The sequence below is a fragment of the Thunnus thynnus genome, chromosome 20 (assembly GCF_963924715.1).
Source record: "Thunnus thynnus chromosome 20, fThuThy2.1, whole genome shotgun sequence".
Lineage (NCBI taxonomy): Eukaryota > Metazoa > Chordata > Actinopteri > Scombriformes > Scombridae > Thunnus > Thunnus thynnus.
The window spans coordinates 17,908,653-17,923,132 of record NC_089536.1 but is presented as its reverse complement, the minus strand read 5'-3'; the positions used below and the strand labels follow the sequence as shown (position 1 = coordinate 17,923,132).

The following is a 14,480-nucleotide window of genomic DNA, read 5'->3' as shown; positions in this document are numbered from 1 at the left end:
AACATGAGACCACATGGGTTTGCGCTTCACCAGCGAAGCTCAAACTTTCTTGCTTTCCTCTCTTCAGAAAAAAAAAAAAAAAAAAATCCAGTCCAACTAACCTCCCCCTTCATCATCGCCCAAAATTGCTCCTGCTCTTACAGTCTGTTGCACCGAAAAACAATAAAATACCATCTGTTTTTTCTTGGGCCTCGTCTCCTGCTAGGCAAAAGGACTTCCGCACTTAAATACCACATGAGTCAGATTAAGCTGCCAGTCACTTGCCCCTCAGACACACAGCGTTCATGTCCAATAGCCCACTCGGCAGCCCCAGCCCTCAGAAGACAAACTAGCCAAAGCTTCGCCCCTTCTCTCTGCCTCGTCTACTCTCTCTGGAAATCCCTGGTGACCGCTTTCTTTCGTACTGTGGACAGCCTGGGAAAAAAAACAAAAGAGCAAGAAGCCTATGGGCTGGTGAGCTTTTGAGCCCACCATGCAATCCCCCTTTCCTTCATACCCCCCATTTTTTTTAGTGTGTGACAGTCATGTGAACAAGGCCATGCACATTCTTTCATGCATGAGCCCATAATTGCTGTAAGCATTCTGACAGGCACTCAGTGAAAAATCAAGTGTGTTTAATCTGCAAGACCAGAGCTTTTTTTTTTTTTTTTTCACCATAAAGACTCAGCATTGTTGCTCTGCATATAACCAGATTACAAGTGACTAGCTGACACTAGCCTGTGACTCAGCAAACCTGCGCTGACAGCAGCTGGATGGAAACAGTCGAATAACTTAAGTGGCAGTCTGCATCTTTTAAAAAAAAACTAATAACATCAGGGATGAAGCGTCCATATGATCTGGATTTGTGCCCAGCCACTTAATGGGTCCAGGAGGCCGTTTTAGGCCAGATTCACTTCAGCGAAGATGTCACTGAGTGCACTCTTAGAGCCAGAGAGCTCGTCTGTGAAGCCTATAATGAATAGTTAGAGCCAGTGTGGAGAGGTTGAAAAAACAGAAGACCAAAAAGGGGAAAAAAAAAACTGAGGGGGGTAAAAAAAACTCCACCCGCAATCTGTTTCCAAACCCACGTGCAGAGGATAACATACCGAGAGACTACAGTCTGTGAAGTTTGTATTTGAAAAAAAAAAAAAAAAAGAAGAAAAAAAAAAAAAGTGCAGAAACAGATAAAGCCAGCAGATGTTTTTGGGATTGTCTCGTGCTTTTGAGCCTGGCTGGTTTGGATTCCTGCTCGAGAGCGGGAGGCGAAGAGAGAAATCTTGCTCTGTTTTGTCTGTTGTGTTTTCTACCCCTATGATCCAATAAACCTCCGAGCCACGTGATGACACTAACGGATGTTGCGCCTCTCTACTCTACACCCCCACCCCCACCGCTCCTCGGTTGTGCACTAAATTTTTTATTACATTCAAGCAGTAAGGCAAAGAGCAGCTATGCTACCCCCCACTCACTCACTCACCCACCCACCCACCCACACACACACACACACACACACACACACTCCCCCTGCAACTCCTCCGTTGAGCAAAACAATGTGGAGTCGAGTAAGGGATCAGAGGTCTTTTCCTGGGCCAAACCCCCACAGTCTGCCTCAGATAAGCTCACATGGTTTGAATCAATGCTGCCACTAGAGCTTTAGTGGGCCAATTCGATAAATACTATCAAGCTCGCTTGGATATCTGCTTTGAAAAATGTATGTGAATTGTCCTTGTAGTCGGGAGGCATTTCTAATCTCATCTGACTTGGTGAAAACAAGCTGTGAAAAAGACGAAAGAGAGGGAGAGGAGCAACATCGCAAACAGAACTGTTTTTCAATGTGTTTGTTGTCGCTGCCAAACATTAAAAATTCTTGTTTAAATTTCCCTTTGTCGTGTGTTTCTATAGTCTTGAGACGAGGAGGAAATTGGCCCTTAAGAGCCTGTGGAGATTCCTGCCTTTTTTACGCTCCTTCAGCTGTGAAAGACAACAGAGCTATCTCTTCTATAAAGGCCTGCTCCAGCTTTGTGCAGAGCAGCTCCTTTGAGGTAAAGAATGGGACGGGACTCTGTGATACTTTGTTGTTTGCAATTTAACTCTCTCTTATTAAGGCAGATACATTATCAATAAACTAAAAACCTCCCATGCGAACCCCCCTCCAAGAAAGCTACTACATCCAACACACACACACAGACACAGACACACACACAATCACTAAAGTCTCGCTGAGATTTTAAAAGCTCTATGAGACACTGCCATGCTATTTATAGACATGGCAGAAAGCCTGTCATCCTCACTCAATGGCACATAGGACAACAAGCATTCATTCCTGGGTGCATTTATTACGATTTAAATATTTATTCTAACGTTTATGCTCTCACAGAAAACGTTAGGATATTGAGATAAACACATAAAACTCTAATGTTAGAAAAAAAAGCACACTTTGTTCTAATGTTTCCCCAGCTTTACTAAATATAAACCACAGGTCAAAATACTTTTAAATGAGTTCGGGGACTTATTGGAACATTCATCAGAGAGGACTGTCCAGTTTAAGGCCAGTGTTGCTCAGGAACTGTGGCCTTGTGGGTGCAGCTATCCAGATTACCAGAGGAACGTACGAGAGGGATAACACTGGCAGGAAAAGTTTGATCTGATTAATGCTGGCATGACTTCCAAAAAAAAAAAAAAAAACCCTTGTTTACATGAAGTGCATATTTCAGGAACGCGAAAGCTTTGGATAACGTGGCCTGGATCAGAGCGCCGCAGTCTCGCCAAGGGTTTTCTCAGAGAAAAATAACCCAACCTGGACGCATACTGAGGCAGAGAAGAGAGAGAGAGAGAGAAGCCGAAAGTGGGTCAAGTATATATAATGCAGTTATGAAGCTGTCAACATGCAACGCTGTTTGCCGCATATTATCTGGTTTCAATTATTTAAATAATAAAGTCTGGAGACGCATAGATAAAAGGTCTTATAATAACGATTTTTGTCGCGAGTGTGTGTGAGATAATAAAACCATGAAAAAAAATAGAAAACGCGACATTTATATGGGCTATAAATACACACACAGACACACACACACACACACACACACATATATATATATATATATATAAACATGGTGGCTTCAACTTCCTCCTAATAAGTGAAATGAAGTTGAAGAGGCAGGAAAAGGCACCTACAGTGATTGGAGCCGTTCCAGTGCTGGTTCCTGATGGACGTGCTGTAGGGATGGGGCGCTCCGGGCACCAGTCCTTTCTCTGGGATCAAGCATCCTCTGCTCTGGTTGTAGTAATCCATCATTAAAAACGGGTTCGGGCTGGGATTCAGTCCCACAACGTCCACACTCTCATACATCATACGAAGCAGGACGAAAGCGGGGGATTATTATCAAAAAACGAACTATTGTCGCGCACTTAGGGGGCAGGATCACACGAGCCTTGTGGTGCTCAGCTCGCCACCGGCGGAGGTAGAAACTGAAGGGGGCCAAACGGGGGGAAAAAACTGCATTAAAATCGAAGGAAAAGTGATACATCCAAACACAGTGGGGACATCTCAGTATTTGGCATCTTCTGTTTGGTTTTTTTTTTGGCGCTGTATTGATCGAAAACCACACCGAGGAGTGAATCAGTGCCTCAAATAGCCTAGTCGGCTGCGCTCAATTTGAAAACATAATTTAAAAGAGCAGTCTGCATGGTGTCCGGCGCAGGAGCACGGCTTAGAATATGCACAAATTATAATAAAAATAATAATAAAAAAAAATAAATCGACCCGAATAACTTCAGCAGAATATATAGGTCCTGTCGGCCTTGCTCAAACAGAGAGCAACATTTGAGGCTGTATCCACACCACAGAGAGGAAAAATAAGCCGAATAAAATCCCAAGAAAGGAGAACACAAATCTCCTAAATCCGTGTCGGTAACACAGGGAAATTATCGATGGGATGAAGACGCAAATATCAAGAGAGGAAATCCCTTCTAGTTGCAGTTTGTCCTTTTGGTTTCGGTCGGTTGTCCCGTTTGCGCCCGCCGTGGGTGGACTCCTGTCAGCCCCGTGAATGAACCGGTGTCCCTCCGTGCGCTACAGCAACCGGCGGCTTCCCCTCGATCAGACGCTGCTCTCTAATATCCAGGTTCGCGTGAAACATGCAGCACCGCCTTGTTTGTATTTGGAGAGAGAAGCTTGAATCATTCCCACACCGAATCCTGCTACTATCATGTTCTGCACAAATGTGACACGGCACAGCAGCTGAGGGCTTTGGCTCCACCTCCGCCAGGCTCTTTTTCTTTTTTTTTCCTCTCTCTCTCTCTCTCTCTCTCTCTCTCTCTCTCTCTCTTTCTCCCCTCGGTCTCTTTTCATGCGTTGCTCCTCCTACGTTTAACCCCTTCAGGGACGTCACCATGGATCTCCCTCTCTCTCCCTCTCTCCAAACATCGACCCTGCATGGGACTGTGTGAAGGGGGGAGCCCGCCGCCCTCCCTCAAATTTAGGTGCGGGGGGCTTTAAATAGAAATGTATTTGAGGACGTGATTAAGTTATATAAGCTCAGTAATGAGTCTTTCATATCTTTACAGGGAGTTCATGGACATAATGAGTGCTGCACCACACTGTATCTCTCCTCTTTTTTCCTGGAAGTTCCCGTCTATGTTCTCACTCTTCATTTGGGCTCCTCCTTCCAACTAATTTGACCCTTTCCCCCATGCTCTCATCAGTCCCTACCCTCCGATTTTTTCTTCTCCCCCAGCCGCTGTCTCCCTAATTTGCCTAATGCTATGCGCCTGAACTTTTCCTGAACCCAGGGAAGTAGGCAGCCTCACCTCCTGGTGACCCACTGGCTGACTCGGATTCGCCTCTCTGGCTCGCTCTCATCCCACATTATTCAAGGTTTCCCACCTTGTACACTCAGTGTAACACCATTACACTTTTCCTCAAGTGCTGCCCGGAGAGGCGCCTCACTTTCCCTCCAGCACACATAAAAGTAACAAAAGTGGCAAAGTCACTGAGTCAAGGTAAGTGACACTTCACTTTTGTCACAGTGTAGTTAAAGTCCAGGAAGTTGTTTTGCTCCAGAGTTACATCACCTCCCTAATAAAAATGTTACTCCACCTTTATGCTGCAACATTCCATGCAACATTGTTGCAACTTGTTATGCAAACATGTGTCATGTGTCATCTGCAGGCCTCCGGTCTGTGCCAAGGCTATCACAGCACGGCTACAAACAAAGGTGTGAATATTTCCTCTTCAAAGTCAGGTGATGCAAATATCAGTGCTGAAAAAGCAGAGCGAAGTCCAACAAACACAAACATCACCGGTCTATGTTGACAGGGAAAACTGAGCTTTTCAAAAACACTGATTGTCATGTGATCTGGAGTACAGCTGCTGGCTCAAATTGCCTGTGTATGCTCACTGGCAAAGATTAAGGCCAAGCACCCGCTAGTCATCATGTTGTTGGGGGGCATTTCACATTACACATGTATCTTTTTATATATTTGACTGGCCAGAGTGAAAATCTGGCTCATTTAACCTCACACAGTCAAAGACAACATATGAAAATATTAAGCCTGTTTCATTATAATTGGGACGTTCCAGACGAGGTCAAAGGAGAGAAGACTGAGCTGCTGATTCTTAAAACTTGTTGTTGACAGAAAAATCATGCTGTCCCTTCCTGTTGGCCAGTGGAAACATGGGCTTAAGCAATTTTCTACTACTCTGGTGTTTTAGTGAGGATGTGAAACATGAAAAAATGACGTGAAAATTAAATGAAAATGAAACAGAAAACCTTTGATACATAAACAGCCTTTTTCGAACATATCCACATTAATATGGACGTGGTCAACAAAAAAACAAAAAAAAACCTGTGTGAATTGTGTTGTAAACTACACCACTGCCTGAACAATACCTCTCCTCCCCCCCACTTTCCCTGCACCTGAGCCACAGGCCACAGCTGGGTCTGACCAACACGGTTTTTGAGAGGGATTATCTGCATGGAGCCTGGCAGGGGGGCTTGGCCTGCTCCGCCCCTACTGACTGTGACACTTATTTAATGCAGGCCCCAGTGTGTTTACCCTGCCTGATAAGAGCCCGATGTGCAGGCCTGGGCCACGGCGACCCCTTGCCTGCACTGATAGCGCAGCCACACATTCCTTGACAGGATTAGCCCTATGAGTAATGGCTGTCAGAAAAATGCTAATTTTTCCAGGCTCTGTTTTCTTCTGCAAGAGGAGAGCATTCATCCTCGGGTAATACCCTGTGATTGCATAGAACAAGCTAAGAGATAACAGATTGTTGATCGTTGCTTATAACAGAGAGGGAGGGAAAAATACAAGATTAGACCTGAAAAAAAGTCGTTTTCCCACAGCCTCTAACATTTATTTTTAAACTAAAAAAAATCACTTTGTCATGCTTAAAAAGAAGTGAATATATCCAGGCATATAATGAGGAGAGAGAAAGGGAAATAGGGACAGTAGACAGTTGGGGAAATGGGTGCACGTCAAGGGAGAAATGAGCGCTGGTTTAGTTTCAGATGGTGTCCGATCTGTACTGCTGTCCTTTTTTTTGACCAGAGTCGATGTGAAACTGACATATGCATACACGTAATATGTGCGCAAGTGCTTGGATACAAACTCAACAACCGGTGCCATGCATGGCGGGGAAATAAAGGTGGTCAGTGGTCTTTATTGCATCGTAACGACTGTGTATCGACAAAGTAGAAAGAAAATAAGAGCCACAAGAGGTTCAGCCTACATTAAAACAGCAGTCCAGGTGGCTGTTCTTGTTCTCTCAATAAGCGCCACACTCCTGAGTGCATGGAAAAGTACTCTGGCTCAGAGCAAAGCCAGAGAGAATGAGATTGTGTCTCAATCTCCTCAATCGTCACTGAGAGGCGAGTCTCGCTTGTGTGGCTTGGACTTGCATAAAGTCCAAGCAAACCGACGGAGGGGCCTGATTAAAGCACCAATCAGACATGGAGGCCTCACAGAAATAGATGGTTATGTAACTGCAAATAATAGAGGGACACCACGAGCGGTAAACATAGCATCCTTGATTTGGAGCAAAGCTGGAACTGAGAGTCCGGTGGAGAAATGGGGGAGGGAGAAGGGGGGGGGGGGGGGGGGGGGGGGGGGGGGGGGAAGAAGGGTTTTTAGGAGAGAATTCAAAGAGTTTTATGAGCGAAGGCGGAGAGGAGATTGCTGGCTGGACCTTGAGGGTGTCAAGCTATTTTTACTGCCCCCACTCTCCTCCTTTCTTCAGCCCAATCAGGGGTGTTAGGAAGCTGTAAAGAGTGTTCCCCTTGCCATTCCCCCCCCTCACCCCCAAGGAGATGAGCCGACAGGTTAGAACAAACAATAGGTCGTTATGTCATTTGGATTATTGTGTGTGGTAAAAAAGAGGAGGTAGAGCGCCTTCTTCTCTGCAAACGCACAAACCCGAGCTCACAGTGGCTGAGCGGATCTCGGTTGAGCTAATGAGCCAGAGTTTGTGTTAAATGTTCAGCAGATTCTGGAGAGGATCCATCAACATCTGCAATCAGCTGTCCCCTGACTCTTGTGTTCCTGCACACTGGAGATCCTTTTTTTTTTTTTTCCTCCATGGCTATGAACACTTCCTGCACAGTGTGTACTTTACTGGAGTGGACAAATCTAAACAGAACGAAATCAAATTGTCAAAAAGTCATGAAAAAGCAGGCTGAGCTCTGGTTGGCCTGGAGACACTAAACAGAGTAAAAGGCTTAGGAAAAAACAGATCAGACCTGCCGTATCGCTCGGACAACACTTGGCTTGGGTAAAAGCCATCTCCTGACAAGATAAGGCCAGACATGTTTGAGTTAGAATGGCCCGGGACTAATTTTAGAGTTCCTGTCTGCCTTAGCGGCTACTACACACACACACACAGGCACTCATGCTACACCTCCCCCCCGAGCTCTCCTGCACATGTGCCAGCAGATGGCTAATGCCCAGACGATAAAGAAGTTTGGGGCAAGCCTCGGCAAAGCTTTCTATCTTTCTTAAATCTTTCCAGCAACCTAATAAAGCAGCACAGCGGGGAGAGACGAGGAGAGAAATACAGAGGGGAAGCACTTTGAGGAGTTGAAATGTGTCCTAATTCGGGAGGCAACAAGAGACAGTAAGACAGTGATTGCGTCTGTCCAGGTCTCTGTCACGCTGTGGGGTAAAACATGCTGTCTGCCTCTCAGCAGCATTATCCCACGACTGATGATCAGCACCATAATCCACCCCCACCCCCACCACTGGCATGGTCCCAGCAACCAACTTCCTCATGCCACTCGCTTACCAGGATCGCATCACCCATCAATACGTGTCTGTTTATCTGTGTGTGCGCGCGCCTTGGTGCATGTTTAAGTCTACCCGAAACTCCACGAACCTGTCTGTTACAACTCCGCTCCCTTTGCTGCCATTACGGTTTCTGTGTGTATGTGTGTGTATTTGTTTGCACAGCTGGTTTTGTGCAGCCCCGTACAGGCAGCACCAGCCAAACCCAACAGCTGTGCTCCCCGACAGCGAGCCAATGTGTAATGAGGGCCCGACCCTTCGATGTGAGAACAAGCTGCAGTTATCGATGTACACTGCACCGCTTCCACCTCTTTCTGTCAATCTACTGGATACAGACGCACACACACACACACACACCCATATACACTAAAAGCTTGACCCAAAGTCAAACTGTTCTATAGATCTCTGCATTGCTGCTTTGCTATCCTCTGTGTGTGTGTGTGTGTGTGTGTGTGTCTTTTCTAAAAAAGACCCTCTTAGAGGCTGCAGGGATCTTTGTGAAAGCTACACCCCCCCCGTCATTATCCCTTTAATGTCCCTCCGACAGCAGATTCCAGCATTTATGGTACAGGCCTATATCTCTGCCCATAAAGCCTTTTATTGTTTAGCCCCGCTCTATGGTGGCCGTAACCTGGTTTTCCCATTTTTTATGGGGACCTTCACTATATCACAGGGGGGAGGACAAAGCTGCCCACCATCGGTGTTTACCAAAGTATGGCCCACTCATAAATCCATCATGGCCGGCAGCATTCTGGAAATACCTCAGCAGAGGGAGAGGAAGACAGAGAGAGGAGGGGGAGGAGACATAGCTTATTGTATAGCTTGTAATCGTCCACACTCTATGGCCTTGAGTTAGAGAGCCCATCTCCGCAATGATCATTAGGTCTATGTTCCTTTGCACCGAGTCCATCACTCAGCAAATCAAGAGAAAATTGCTATGGATGTTACCCTGGAGGGAGGATATCTCAATATCAGTCATCCAGGACTTGGAATGGCCCCCATTAGCTGTCAGGAGCAGGGAGATGTTTAGTACATAGGAACGGACACACCGCTAATTCTATTAGGAAAGACAAGAGGGACAGAGGACGAAACAGAGAGCAAAACAGCAACCGAGAGAGCAGGCAGAGGAGACAAAGACTGACAGAAACGTTTATGAAGTCAAAAGAGTAAAACATGATATTCAGTTGGGATAAACAAATCAATGGATCATGGTCAGAGGAAGAAGATGTTAGTTTCGAAGAAGAAATGGGGATTTCTTCAATCTGCCATCTCAGTGATATATTGGACAATGAATCCAATTTTGAATTGTGTTTTTTTACAATGAATCCCAGCAATACTTCATAAATTAAAAACTGAAACATATTTTTAAAACATGAAAAATTCACATAGAAAACACACAAAGGGGTGCTCCAGGCATTTAGTACTGCACTCCCATAGAGTTTGCGGAACTTGCAAGAGACAGATTTAAAAAAGAATGGTAGAAAATTGATGCAGCAGACATTTAGATATCATTATTTTTAGTCCCTAGTATAGGTCAAACTCCAAAAACACTGGACTGGATGAATACTGCGATTCAAAAGCATCTTTCATTAAATCTTCCCTGACTTGTAAACACCCATGTTTTTCAAATGCAGGGTTTCTGTAGTCTTTTGTGGTCTCTATGTTTTTTTGACTTGACAAAGCTCCCTCAAGAACTCCTTTAAGTTAGCCAGTTATTTGGAGAAAGCCTGGAAAATAAAGAAAAAAGCCCTCTATCAGAATGAAAATTAAGATTGTAGCAAAAGCTTGTTCTTTACTCTACTGTCATTCTGTTCACAAAACATATTTTACCTGAAATTATATAGATATATGTGTAATGTAACTGATGCTTTCCTTTTGGTTTTGTAACATTAAAGTGTCTTACTGTATTTTTGATATCTGACATATATTGGCTGTTTTTGGTATGACAATGAAATAAAAAAAATAGGTGACTATGTGACTACCTCAAGAGTAATAAGTATAGTGTACAGTCTGAGGAAAGAGATGATCTGCTGCAAGAAAGCTCACGGTGAGAGAAAAGGAGGGAGCCGAGTTGAAGAGGCTGGCAGGGCTAGGAGCTCTATCCACACCTCCGCTCTACCAGAACTAACTCAGAAATTAGCATCACTGATGTAATTACAGCTCAACCTACATTCTGTTTTATTTATGTATGATACCATTCATTTCTCCGTTTCCTGTAATCCAGGTTCTTGACCGCAGCTTTGCTCTTGTGGCCTTAACTCAGAGTTCACGAGAAAGACAGACGGAGTGGGGAAAAAAAAAACGGGGCAGCGAGGAAAATCATAAAAAGCCGTCTTCTCATCAAAACAGTCTTTCGGGCTTTGATTTTGCCTATGTTGCCTGATTCGAGCTGTTTCATCTCCCTCTAACAGAGATCTTAGGCACTGCTGTCGGGGTGTCGAGGCACCATGTTTTAACCCCCCCCCTCCCTCCCCTCCACAGTATTTTCCTCTCTCCCAACCTCCCCTTCGCTGCTTTCACTCTCTCCAGTTTTTGAAGTGCTGCAGAGGGCCGATTTCCCGTTTTCCATTCAGAAGTGTGATGCTCGGGGTGGCCTGGAGGGGATATGAGAGGAGGTGGCGGAGGGGGGGGGGGGGTTAGTGGTTCGCTTTAAGTGGATTGCCCTCAGTCTTGTTGTGCCCAGCCCAAAGCATTATAACGCCTCGCCGAGTGACCTCCACTTGAGTGGTGCCCCTAACACCGGCAGCCGGGCAGGGCACGCTGATTGTTGTGCTTAGTACAAAGACCGAATGTGTGCCACGAACCACACAGAGGTTGGATAACTGCAGGCTGAATGTGCAGTCAACACTCATTGAAACACTCATAGTGTGTTTGTGTGTGTGCACGTGCGTGTGTGTGCGTGTGTGTGCGTGTGTGTGATACAGTTCTAATCCTTGCGCTTTCATAAAACTGACTGCTCTCTCCTGGATGCACGCACGGGCTTCTGGCATCCTGCTTTTTTATGTTTTTCAAGTGTGTGCGTGTCTGTGTCCGTGCAACGTTCCCGCCAAGCGATGTGAAATGTACAAAAGTGCCGAGCTGGTTCAGATGTTAATGAAACATGTGAAATCCTCTGCTTAGCCAGCAAGTTGGGATCTGGGGACAACAAAAGGCCCTCGGGAGAGCAACAGACTGCCGTGGCTCAGAGCATGACAAATGCCCCTGCCATCGTCACCACTGTGGCCCCTGTTGCCCTGCCTTTTATAGAGAGGTTGGGGGGGGGAGGCTGGCGATAGTGAATCTGCCTCATTCTAACCTGGGGAGGGGAGAGCAGGAGGAGGGTTAATGGAATGGATGACTCCGCCACATTAAAAGAGAAGAGAGCGGAGCGATGACAGTGAGGGAGGAGGAGTCATCAGCATTTCAAAAGAATGGGGCGCAGGGAATGTAGATGGAGCAGCAACTCCCCTTTCTCTGCCATCTCTCACCCCCCTCACCGTTACTGTCCACCACACACCCCACCCCAGCCCTAGTGTGTGTGTATATATATGTATGCATATGTGATATATATGTGTGTGTCTGTGTGAAAGTGTATGAAAGAGAGGATTTAATTGGATGAGAGGCAGCCCTCCTTACCCACAAGTCCCAGAGGTGCATGTGGGTCAACTTCATCTGGGAGCTGAGGACACTGAAAAGTGACCTATCAGAGTTACACATTTTCATTGCGCAGCGCACTGTTTCTGCAGTCAAAAGGTTTGCTCAGCTTCGCTACAGGCAGCAGAAAAGATGTTCATTCTTTGTCAGGCGAGGCAACAAACTCAGAGAAGTGCCGTGAAAATTGATATCAATGTCAAACTTTTTTTCTTCAGGGCATGGTTTGCCCCACCCTTGATATTTAGGCAGTATTGCAAAAACAAACACGGGGAAAAAATACAGAACTACTGAAAACCCAACCGACATCACATGGCTTATCATATGCCAAAATATGCACGTGCATCTGTCAACACAGAGCGACTGCTGTGCTGTTGCTCAACAATGTTACATATATCCTCAAGGACATCTCGGTGACTTCAAATAAGCATCTACATTTGTAAGTATAGCTGGCGCAAGACGTGCATTTTTAATAAACCTACAGATGGAGAAAGTTATAACAGAGATACCCCGTCACTGTTTTTAAATTTCATAGGGAATAAGTTAAAGAAAAAACTTTTTTCCACCTTTGCAGTGGGGCCTATAACTTCAGCACTCCATCTGTGACAAAACTTCCAAGAGTTAAAGGAAAAAAAAGACACACAGAAGGGCTTTGGGCTGATATAAATAAGGCTCGGCAGTCACTATGGCTACCCAAACCATCTGTGTTGTGAACCCGTAGAGAGGGGAGTGTCTCCAATAGTAAGTAAATAGGGTAATACAAAAAGTGAATGGCTCAGAAGGGCAGATCATTAGCTGGCCACATCTTACCATTCTCTGTGTGATACCAGGACAGGAGGGGGGTTGATACATGAAAAAAGAAGCCTGATAATATTTAACCAGTGGAGATCTATCATCAATCTGGGCTCACTCCCCCCACACACCATCAGTCCTCACCCCCAGCTCTGGCCTATTGTCATTCAGACCCTGGCTCCCTTTCACTCCTTATTCAATATTTTTGAGCCATTGTTCCATCTTACATGCCCCCTCTGAACTACATTACTTTTCCCACTCAGTGGTGAAAGGAGAGGGGCAACAGCCAGAAAAAACACAATATGTTATAGTGTCAGGAGTAACAAAAACGTCAGCCGGCCATGGCAAAAGTCTGGCTTTTTGCATGCATTCTCAAGTGCAAACTCCAGGCAGAAGCATGCACGCCATCACACTTTCTATCCTTGTACTTGCACACACACACACACACACACACACTCTTTCTCCCTCCTTCTGTCTCCGCACAAACACACAGAATGACCCTGTGGGCTTTACTGGGCTCTTTGAATGAAAAAGAGAATTCATTTATCCGACTCATCTTCGCCGCACCTCACAGCACCTTTTAAAAACACTCTTTATTCCTTGCTAACGCTAAAGCTGTACCTTACTGACAGCATGATGGAGAGCCCCATTCAGTCTCCCTCTCTACCCTCCCTTTATTATTCTTTCTTTCTCTGCCATCTCTGGAGCTTCTCCCGTCTTTCCATCCTCGCTGCCAACAGTCCTTGAAGAAAAGTGAAGGCTAAGCTTCAGTGACGATGTAAGAAACTGTAGGTCTGTGTGGATCTGTGTGTCTGTGTGTGTGTGTGTGTGTGTGTGTGTGTGTGTCAGTGTGTGTCTTGGGGTGTTTTGGCATGGATCCCTGTGTATCAGTGTTTGCATGTTTAATCAGAAAAAAAGGTGCCACAGTAAAACGTGTAAAAAGGTGCGGGGGGAGTTCACAGATGAGCTTGCTCATGTGTGGAGGTGAGAACAGGAGTGCCAGGGGCTGCTGGGAGGCCTGGCATGTCAGAGCTCATCAGGACTTAACAAAATCATCCTTCAGAACCCATCAATATTCAGATCGCTATTCTCTCGTGTCTTTCACTCTTCACTGTACGTAACTATTTCCACTGTTTCTTCTCTGTCCTGTAGTTCTGATGATATAAACCACAGATATTGCACATTTGCTCAACCAGGAGAGATGCTACAGTGTAAATGATTTTGTGTTGTCCTTGCACGTAACATATACACCTGTCAGCTGCATCGTCAGTGTGGCTTTATATCTTTGTCTTTGCTCTTGCATTGCTTTAGATTGATCGAATAATCTTAGCCGTTTTATCTCCCGCTGAGTTTATAAAGTTTTACACGGTGTATCATTCCAAGTGAGACGTTTAGATTCATGCATTTACAATTAGTGCATTTCATCCCCCCCTCTCTCTCCCCCTATAAATAAAACACAAAATGAGATTTAAATCATCTCAAAAGTCACTTTACAAGGTTTTGAAAATGTATCTTAAAACATGGTTGTGTTTGCATTGAGTAAACAAGGGATGATGCATATTTCAGTTAGCGCACAGCTAGGCGTCAGGCTGACTCTAGACTACATTTGACCAGAGGTGTGCATGCTCTCAGGTCTGTGTGTTTATCTGCTGTAGTTTCTATGCAACCAAGCAGACATCAACAGCAAAGCCTCTAACCTAGTTGGCCAAGAGCCCATTTCTTTCTCTCTCTCTCTCTCTCTCTCTCTCTCTCTCTTTCTCTTTCTCTGGGTGGATCATTCATCACTCTTTCCCCCCATG

General features: G+C 45.3%; 1 protein-coding gene across 10 annotated transcripts in view; it reads right to left on the bottom strand.

Annotated features, from left to right (window-relative positions):
• Nucleotides 1-14,480, bottom strand: part of raraa (retinoic acid receptor, alpha a) — a 149,324-nt gene that overhangs the window by 38,964 nt on the left and 95,880 nt on the right. The window contains exon 1 of one of the 10 annotated variants that reach the window (XM_067575781.1): nucleotides 3,151-4,400. The exons of the other annotated variants lie outside the window; for them this stretch is intronic. Coding sequence (XP_067431882.1) covers nucleotides 3,151-3,328 — 178 coding nt within the window. The 5' untranslated portion in view covers nucleotides 3,329-4,400. Of the gene's footprint in view, nucleotides 1-3,150; nucleotides 4,401-14,480 lie in introns of those variants that run through there. 10 annotated transcript variants of the gene reach the window in all.